The 9,028-nt window shown below is 36.5% G+C and overlaps 2 protein-coding genes across 4 annotated transcripts in view; both read left to right on the forward strand.

The window, feature by feature from the left end:
* Positions 1-2,384, forward strand: part of nmo (serine/threonine-protein kinase nemo) — a 93,562-nt gene extending 91,178 nt beyond the window's left edge. Inside the window, exons 9-11 of one of the 3 annotated variants that reach the window (XM_013325137.1) lie at positions 85-178; positions 923-1,048; positions 2,240-2,317. In XM_013325137.1, coding sequence (XP_013180591.1) covers positions 85-178; positions 923-1,019 — 191 coding nt within the window. In that variant the 3' untranslated portion in view covers positions 1,020-1,048; positions 2,240-2,317. Of the gene's footprint in view, positions 1-84; positions 227-922; positions 1,049-2,239 lie in introns of all 3 variants that reach the window. The other 2 variants (XM_013325138.1, XM_013325139.1) reach the window with 2 other exon arrangements.
* Positions 2,385-7,008: 4,624 nt separating this feature from the next.
* On the forward strand, positions 7,009-8,927 carry CTL11 (C-type lectin 11). The gene is made up of 5 exons (XM_013325271.1): positions 7,009-7,139; positions 7,281-7,562; positions 7,642-7,803; positions 8,176-8,430; positions 8,667-8,927. Exons 1-5 carry the CDS (start codon positions 7,112-7,114, stop codon positions 8,840-8,842), a joined length of 903 nt encoding a protein of 300 aa, XP_013180725.1. The 5' UTR covers positions 7,009-7,111; the 3' UTR covers positions 8,843-8,927.
* The last annotated feature ends 101 nt before the right edge of the window (positions 8,928-9,028 follow it).

Here is a 9,028-nt window from a genome sequence, read left to right on the forward strand (position 1 = left end):
TTTGAGGTATAGCATTAGCAACACTTTTAGTAATGATAAGTTAGTGTATAAATAACAACTACGAAACGGTAAATCGGTCCGCAGAGGAAATTCACAAGTTCATAGCGGAGCAGCTGCAGACGTCGCGGGTACCTCTGTGCATCAACCCGCAGTCGGCGGCGTTCAAGAGCTTCGCAAGGTAAGGCGCCGCCATCAACAACCGCAACCAACAACCAACCGACACTAGGTGATTTCTTTGCGATACGTAACTAACACGCTCTGCTACAACGACCACCCGCACCCATGTCAGGGCCCCCCTCCCACCACCACGTGCAGGCAACATTGCCACTTGACACTTGTCAACTGTCACACTGACATTTACTACTGTTGTTTGTAATGATTCGTAATTCTGTAACTGTTCTCTCAGTGTTACCTTCACGTGACGTGACGATAATAAATCAGAAGATGCATACGGTCATCACAACTAGGTGTGTCACGGTGCGAACTGTTTAATGTGTGCACGTCGGTGTCCCGGCAGCGTGCCGCGTGCTATATCGGTGTCGTATATCCCGACACCACCATACGCAAACAATATGGTGGTCGCAGAAGTTAGCCTATGTCGCATCCCTCACACCGCCTTCCCATCTCTCCAATCCCAATCCCGCCTAATGTAGTTGAGTTGTGTAGGTATTATTTACCCTTATTATTTTATTCTATACGCAATAACTTTACGCGCCTACGGGTCGATTTTGCGAGAGCCCGATTTGTGCATGGATTTTGCGATTTTCTTAATCGAAACCCTTTACGCTCAATAACATTTCGCTCCCGCACAGAACCGTTGCATCCCAGCAAAGTCAACCCTATTGAAATGGAGCCTTCGATGCTTCAAAAAACATAGTTAGTCGGTAATAACGTTATGCTTTTTTCTGTGTGTTTGCGGCAGTTCTAGAGCGAGCTCGAAAGCAAAAGTTTGTTCCCCTTTCAAGACGGCGGCAAAAATTCTACTTCTGTCGCCAGTGATATTTCTGTGCGCCGCGTAACGCGCGCGCCGATTACCTAACGAGCCCCAGTAAGCCCGCACGCAGCCTGACTCTCCACTACCTTATCAATGCACTCGCGGACGCCGTTCGACAAGCCACCACTACCTGTGCTATCGTCTTTTCTTAATTCTTCCCACGACAACAAAATTTTATTAATCTAACAAACCTTATTAAGTCAATTACAATTTTTTCACTTTAACTAACATGTTAAAAAGTTTGCAATTTTAATCAGATATCGTTTCATTGACCTGTAAAAGTTGTTAAATGCAGTTAGAGTTGACTTTGCGAACGGCTTTAGTGTTTCAAAAGGGTTGATCGTTTAGTTCCGTCTCGCGGCGGTTCGTTTGCATTGCATGCCTCAATGGTCCACCATATACGGGTTCAACTGTTTGAGTTTATTTCTGTCAATATTCATGGCAATCAAGTATGACACAAAACGCATGCAATAACTTGCCATATAAAAAAAATTGCATGTACACGGGTGTTCTTATTACTTGTGTGTTTTGAAAATCTTCTCCTTATCGTAATTTTCAATTGATAACATTTAAATTCTTTCGTTTCATAATAAAGAATATTGTAGTAAAATCGCAAATTACATTTTTCATTAAACGCAATATTCACTAAACAAAAAATGGTGAATTTAATTAAAATTGATATATCTTATTTTGTGGGCCGTAATGTTATTGTTTACCACTAACACTGTTTTTCAAATTTGTATCTTGTGGTTATAATCACATGATTCATAATTCGAAGACAGTGGTTACATATCCTTTTTGTGTTTTTTTTTTGCGTAGTGCATGCGTAGTCTACAGCGAGCACAGTGCCGAGTACTTGGTTGTGGTGATTATTTTTAATCTGTTTCTCTTTACGTAGCTATTGGTCAGTAGAGTTTGGATTTGTGATGCAGTTTTACCGTACCAATTCTCTTTTATTATCGTAGAAAAATTGCCATTTGGAAATTTCTGATTAAAAATCGATTGCAATATGCATGGTCTTTTCGATTCGCTCACTCGACTTCGGATATTAAAGATGTAGAGAAGTAGTGATTTATTTAGAAATGAGCTTGAATCGGCTGTTTAATCGATACAAACTTGAGTTTACTAAATTGACTGATTGAGTCCGAAATCGAGTGAGGAATCAGCGTGGGCGTGGGCGTGGGTGTGGGTACCGTAGTGGCGATTGGCTACTGGACTGACCCGGTTGACACATGTACTTTGCAGCTCAACGGTGGCGCATCCTTCCGAGCTACCGCCCTCGCCACACCAGTGGGAATGACGCGAGTCCACGCGCGCCCCCGACAAGCGACGCGCCGATTGCACCGATACGCGATAACCAACCTTATACACCGCGTCATTAAGACTCTTTTACAGTGATTGGATCTGTTTTTAAATGCTTTTAACACAATTTAATTCGTGACGTATTTAATTATTGGTATTGTCCAATCACTACATCAAGGATTTTATATGTTTCTTAAGTTAAAAATTATAGTGAAGATGAGTCTAGTATAAAATATGTTTCGTGTAATGTGAACAAAATTAATTATTCATTTGTAACGTTTGGTTTTAGTTTTTTTTTTTGTTTTATTTGACTAGACTCATCTACTTGTATACAATAAAAAGCCGCACCATACCTCATTAAAGTGACTTCCAATCTAAAGAACACCAATTTACATTGACTATAACGAACAGAGAATAGTTTTAATGCTAACTTAGTATATTGTTACGGAGATAAATCGCTTCGAGTGACGTCACTACCAAATATATTTTGTCCTATTCTTTCTGATAGTATAGCATTATGCCAAGAATAGATGTAGACGGATTCCCTGTGAATATAGTTAAAGGAATCGGCGACAAAGTTTGCTGTCGCAGTAGTTGTAATTTTATGCAATAATATGCTTTATACAACGAAACATAGGGGAGAAAATGGCGTCACCACGGGCGATATGATGATGTTTACGATAAAGTGTTTGTCAGAGCATTGTTTAATTGTATAAGGCTCGGAGGGATCCTTAGTGTAAGTTAATTCATCAATTTATAAACGCGATTCCATTTTATATGCACTTTTATGAAAGTTAGTTGTGAGTGTGCGCCTCATTTGTGTTTCGTATGCAAGAAATGTATTGTAATCTTATTAATAATTAATAATCGTAATTGTTTTTTTTTTCAAGTGTTCTGTTTACGTTCTTAATTTCAATGTGTTCTGTGTGTATTCATAGTTTAAGGCCGCGTGTAAACGTCGGCTTCGTACTTAAAAATAATAAACTTAAAAAGCTGGATTATTTCAAATTAGACCCGTCTGCACGCGGCCTTAGAATGTTAAATATAAGTGTACTATAACTCCAACACCATTGTATGTAACATCGACTGAACATTTTTAACGTAGCTAGGTAGGTTAGTTTTATTAGTAATATTGACCTGTTTTGTTCGGGAAAAGAAACGTCTATGCTGAGAGTGACTTAGCGATGACATTGTTTGTCTCGGACAGAACATATAGTATTTGCGATGCGTAAAATATATATAGATGATATATTATGTATATGTAAGAAATGTATTCAAGTACCACTAAACCGTAGCGTGAAATTGTATAGCAATTTGTAAATGTAACAAAATACATATGTATTTCAAGCATTTATAGTTATATTAGCGATTTTAAATAATTAATTTTTGGTATGTTAGTGTGCGTGACAATTTGATGGGGAAATTTTAAAATTATATTTCGTATTAAAAGTAAAGTTAGTTACGTGATTTAATATTTCCATATGTTTATGTAGATTCGAGGTAATACCGCGCTGCTGTAACTAGTATAGGTGTATTCTGTGTGTCGGGACGTCGTAGCCTTAAAACTAGTTCAAAACTATATAAAAATATAAAAAATAATTAATTGTAAATAGACAAAGCTGTAGATTTAATATTAAGCTGGTTTGAAATTTAAGCAGCACTCAGTTCCGGTTGGCTTCCTCGTTTGATTCGTTGCGCTACTGAACTATACTAAAACTTGGATTTTTTTTACAAAAAGAAGCAATAGTTGCCAACATTATAATCTCTGTCTCAGGGACGCAACGTGTCAAATAAGGGCGTAACGATGGTACAAAGGAGGCGCGACCTTGTACTCTGCACTAAACGTCAGCTAGATGTCGCTGTCACACATTTATTAATTGTTTCATAGCAATGTATGTAAATACAGATTTAAAAGTTAAAATTACACAATTTAAAGAATGTAATTACCTCACAGTTTAATTAAGAAATGCGCCATCTAGCGACTCGTTTAGTTGCGGAGACGTAGGCTCGCGACTGACCCCACCTTGCCTTAATTCAGATAACTATCACTGTGATCCGTTAGGCGTAATTATTGGATTCTGATAATCACAAATAATAGAACTCGACACCAATTTGCTGTATATATAGAAATAATTATTGTTATATATAATTATTCGTCTTAGTTATTCGTCATTCGCTAACGAATCGCTTTGTGACGTAAACTATTGATGTACGCTCTTTGTTTATGTCTTTTTGTGTCTTTTGTGTATGTAAATTAAAATATAAATGTGAACAATTTTTACTAATTAATATGGTAAATGTCTCCGAAAATTTGAGACGATATTTTTCATTCTTTTATATGTAATTTTACTTATATTGCGTTTCCAGACTTTCAGGGATCTCGTATTATTTAAGTTATAAGTACATTGTTCAATTTACAACACAGAAGTGATCTTTAGTTTTTAAGATGTCATTTGAGTTCACAATTGTGTCTTAATACGATTTCATTTGTAACTTTAGTCAATCAGGACTTTTGTAATAGCACACTCGAATATCGGCACTTGAAGGAAAATTATTTCCTATTTTTTTTTCTTGTAAATATTAGCAAATAAAATTATAAGACTTTTAGTTAATATTAAAGTAAGCAGAATACGCTCTTAGTTTGTGTCGTGTAACCTGCGGTTTAGTTTTGTATTGTAACTCTTATATATAAAAAAAACAAACAAAAAAATCACAAAATGGAAGAAAACAATAATTTTCTTAATGTAAAACAATTTTTTATTTTAATTATTACCAGTCTTATGTATATAGTAGATATTTTGTGCACTGATGTCGTTTTTAAGTTTTCGTATTTTTAGGTATTATAAGGGCTGAGGCGCCACTAGACTTGCAGTCGTTCGCTTCGCGCGCCCTCTGCCGACATTTCCTATGTATAGTTGGATTTAGTTAATTTGACACTCGACGACACTTTGTAGAATTGTGATTTAGTTTGTTCAGACAACTTGATACTTGGAGAAAGGCGATTGTAAATACTAGATACGTGTTTCCGTCGGACAACGGAGATGGTTGCATTTTACCATTGTTGCGAACTGCCAAAATAATTTTGTAGCGTCGTGCATCGACCGACCAAACCTTCCATTGTAAACTGTCAGATTTATTATATGCTTAAAATTGATCAATTTATTTTCACAACAGTAACAATCTTAGAATATCAGTCTGTACATTCCATTATCCAATCGATTCCGCGAATTTTTAAATAGTATTGCAATGTTCAAGACTTATTCGAATAACAGTCTGTAAATTTTTTCTTTAATTAAAATGGAATAAAGTTGAGCATAATCTGTGTAACGTAGTGACAGAGCGGGAAATGTGACAGTTTGCAGAAAGAGGTGCGGTTGGCGGCGCGTAGGGCGGGCCGCGCAGCTCCCGCGCTGGCCCCCGCACTAACAATAAAACATTACTGCATATTTATACACGAGTTTTATTTATCACCCTTCCCACGAAAATATAATACTGGCGAGATGGAAGATAGTACTAGGAAAAATCTAAAATTTTCCGTCTTTTTATCAACTGACAGAGATAACATTCACGTCATTATAATTCAAAAAATTAGGAAGATACATGTTTAGATGGATGGATGGATGGATGTTTGTCTGAAGGTATCTCCGGAACGACTCAACGGATCTTTCTGATATTAGGTATAAATGTAGAACATGATCTGGATGAACAAATAGGTTAAGAAGTTTCTTTTTTAATTACGCGCTATTATGTACTACTAAGACAGCTTCCTATATATCACACGTAATTTGATTTCGAATACTATGACTTTTATACGTTCTTTCTAAGTTAACTAGGTGATGTCAGATTGATAACGTTTTTATCGCTTATTTTTCATTAGTCAGAAACGCAACGATGTTGAAAACAATATTGCAAATGTTGAGTATCTTTTCTAGTAACAAGTATAGCCTATGTAGACAAAATAGTTTTTTTTAATCGATTAGTAGTTTTTGAGTCGTTACATGTAGAATACAAATATTTCCTCTTTATAATATCCATATAGGTGAGAACCTCCGACTGCCTAAACGACTAAACGTTTGGTTTATTAAATGCAAAAAATTTCTTGCATAAAACTATTCTTTATGCAACACAGAAAAGGTAAATAAAAATATGAACAGTCGCCTCCGTTGGCGGTGTACCACTTGCCACACATAATTGAAGACTAAGAGACTCTTTCTGTGCGTCCTGAATATGAGAAATCTACACTGAATAAATAGTGCACGACGGTTTGTCCCTGACCCTGACGGTATAGTATGGAATACGTTATTGTTATAATATTTACCGACCTTTGTCATTTGAATGCGCACAAAAAGTTCAAAAGGTTATCGCTTTAGAGGCGGAATACCGGCAGAAAACCCCACTGAACATATAAATAAGATTGCAATGTAAATATAAAGATTTACATTTACAATTTTATGACTAAGAGACATACATGTATATACTAGCTATCGCCCGCCACTCCGTTCGCGCAGATTAAAAATAAAAACTTAGAAGTACTATGTGTTCTTCCAGACTATGTTCTACATCGCTGCCAAATTTCAACGACGTTCATTCATTTCATTGAGACGTTCTGGAGATATCTTCAAACATCCACCCATCCATTTATCCATCCATCTTAACATTCGCATTTATAATATTAGTAAGAAGTAAGATATCTATAGGTATTTATTATCACCAACAGTCCGGCGTTAACTTCAAGATTGATGAGGTCTAGGCCTTCAACGTAATGAGCAAGTTCAATAAATATTTTGCGACGCATCGGACGCGAGTAAAGACGCGATGCTGGTTGTGTTCATTGTTTTGTTTTGTAAGTTATTTTTTAATGTTCTATTATTCTTTATTCAATTTGAGATGTCCACAACTGTGTTTGAAAAAGTAAATAATAATTGATTTACGTCTAAACTTAGAGGAGTAAAAGTTAAATAAATATCAACAATTTTCTTCCTAGCATTAGCAGCCGCTAACCCGAGACATAAACAATACAGATACGACTATGAGTACAACTCAAAAACTGATGCTTTCTACAAACTGCATGTTGCGACCGCAACGGACAATGAGGCGAAATCCCGTTGCCAAAAAGAAGGCGCTGAACTGATGACTATCTCATCCCAAGACGATGTTGTACAAGTTCACAAAATGCTCAAGCAGTTCCCAGATATAGGAAACTATGTGTTGGTCACATCGGATGGGTTACAACATGAGTCGGCTGAAGAAACACCACTTATTTACAGTAAGTTTAATTCGTTTAACTTCGCTTTCTAAATTGAGTACATTTAGAAAACTGTAATGTGTTCTATGTAATGTTTTAGTGGAAGATCCAGATTGGCCCGAAACATCAAGGGGACAATGTAACGTGGTCACCCGAGAGGGAATAGTAGAGACTTCCAACTGCCTCAATAAATTACCATTTATGTGTAAAATTAAAGCTATCAATGTCATCTATGATTCAAGATGCAAAGTCTACTCTTCAGGTATTGTGGTATCTGGAGTTTGATTTGGAATAATCATAGTACAAGAGTACCTATTGGGTACTGTAATTATATTCATTTTAAGATGTTAATAGAAAGTTATTTATAATTTAATCCATCGATTCCAACGATGTACATGCACCAGTGGAAGTTATATCAGTATTTAGTAGTCAAGTACTGATGACGCAATAGAGAGTTTTCACTTTTTGCCTTAATTAACTTGAATTCCTTTCTTTACGCGGTTTTTGGCTTGCAACGCGTCTGCGGTTCCTCTGGTGTTGTGATCACTTCAGTGTTCCCGATGCTCATTTTCTATTAAAAAAAAAGACCTTAGCACTTTGGTGACTAAACGTTAGGTACTTTATTTATGCTTAGGATACAAATATTACAACATCACGGGTAGCTGCTACAAGATGTCTGAGACCGCAGCGTCGTGGAATAGGGCGTATGAGGATTGCCACGTGGTGGGTGCTCACCTCGTCATCATCAATTCTCAGTCTGAGCGTTCCCTGCTCTACGATGTTATGAACGCCGCCCCACGGGTTCCTACCTCAGCTGCCTCCTGGTTCATACTCGCGGGTATTAGAGCAACCGATGCAAACAATACCAGAGTCTTCAAGACTGTTTTTAGTACGTACTTTTATTTTTACAATTACCCACCTCAACTACAATATTTGACTATTTATTACTATGGTTTAAAGATACTGGGTACTTATTACATGGCCTACTTTACCTGAACATCCATTTGCCATTTGCCAGGCTTGGTTCTTATGAATTTAGGCGTGTATCTTGACTTATTCTTTGATATGCCTTCAATGCCTTCAAATTATCTTATAAGCAAATTAAATATAAACACATGTTAACAGATCAGACACTAGAAGAGGCGGGTTTTGCTGAATGGTCGCCCGGTGAGCCCAACAACGCGTCGGAGTCAGAGAAATGCGGCAGCATTTTTTTGAATGACGCAAAATATAATGATGTCGATTGCTTGAAAGAATTTGCCTACATGTGTGAAAATGAAATCGGAATTCATCAAGCTTAGTATTATTGATATAGAAATAACGAGTATGTTATCTTCAGCCTACAGGAATTCTCCATTCCCTTCAACTATGTCAGTAAAAAGCTATCATGATGTCATGATTCTATATATTGTTTGAAAAATTAATATTCTTGTTTATTTTTGTTAGTCTTGATAATCGGACTAATTTTGAATTATAGAATATAATAG

Source organism: Papilio xuthus, unplaced genomic scaffold (genome assembly GCF_000836235.2).
Source record: "Papilio xuthus unplaced genomic scaffold, Pxut_1.1 DF824888.1, whole genome shotgun sequence".
In the NCBI taxonomy this organism is placed as follows: domain Eukaryota; kingdom Metazoa; phylum Arthropoda; class Insecta; order Lepidoptera; family Papilionidae; genus Papilio; species Papilio xuthus.

Bases quoted from the DNA above. Each gene is read 5' to 3' on its own strand.
- CTL11 (XM_013325271.1), top strand. From the start codon at position 7,112: ATGCTGGTTGTGTTCATTGTTTTGTTTT. The intron at 7,804-8,175 runs GTATTGTGGTAT...ATTTATGCTTAG, and splicing joins ATGCAAAGTCTACTCTTCAG to GATACAAATATTACAACATC. The intron at 8,431-8,666 runs GTACGTACTTTT...ACATGTTAACAG, and splicing joins AGTCTTCAAGACTGTTTTTA to ATCAGACACTAGAAGAGGCG.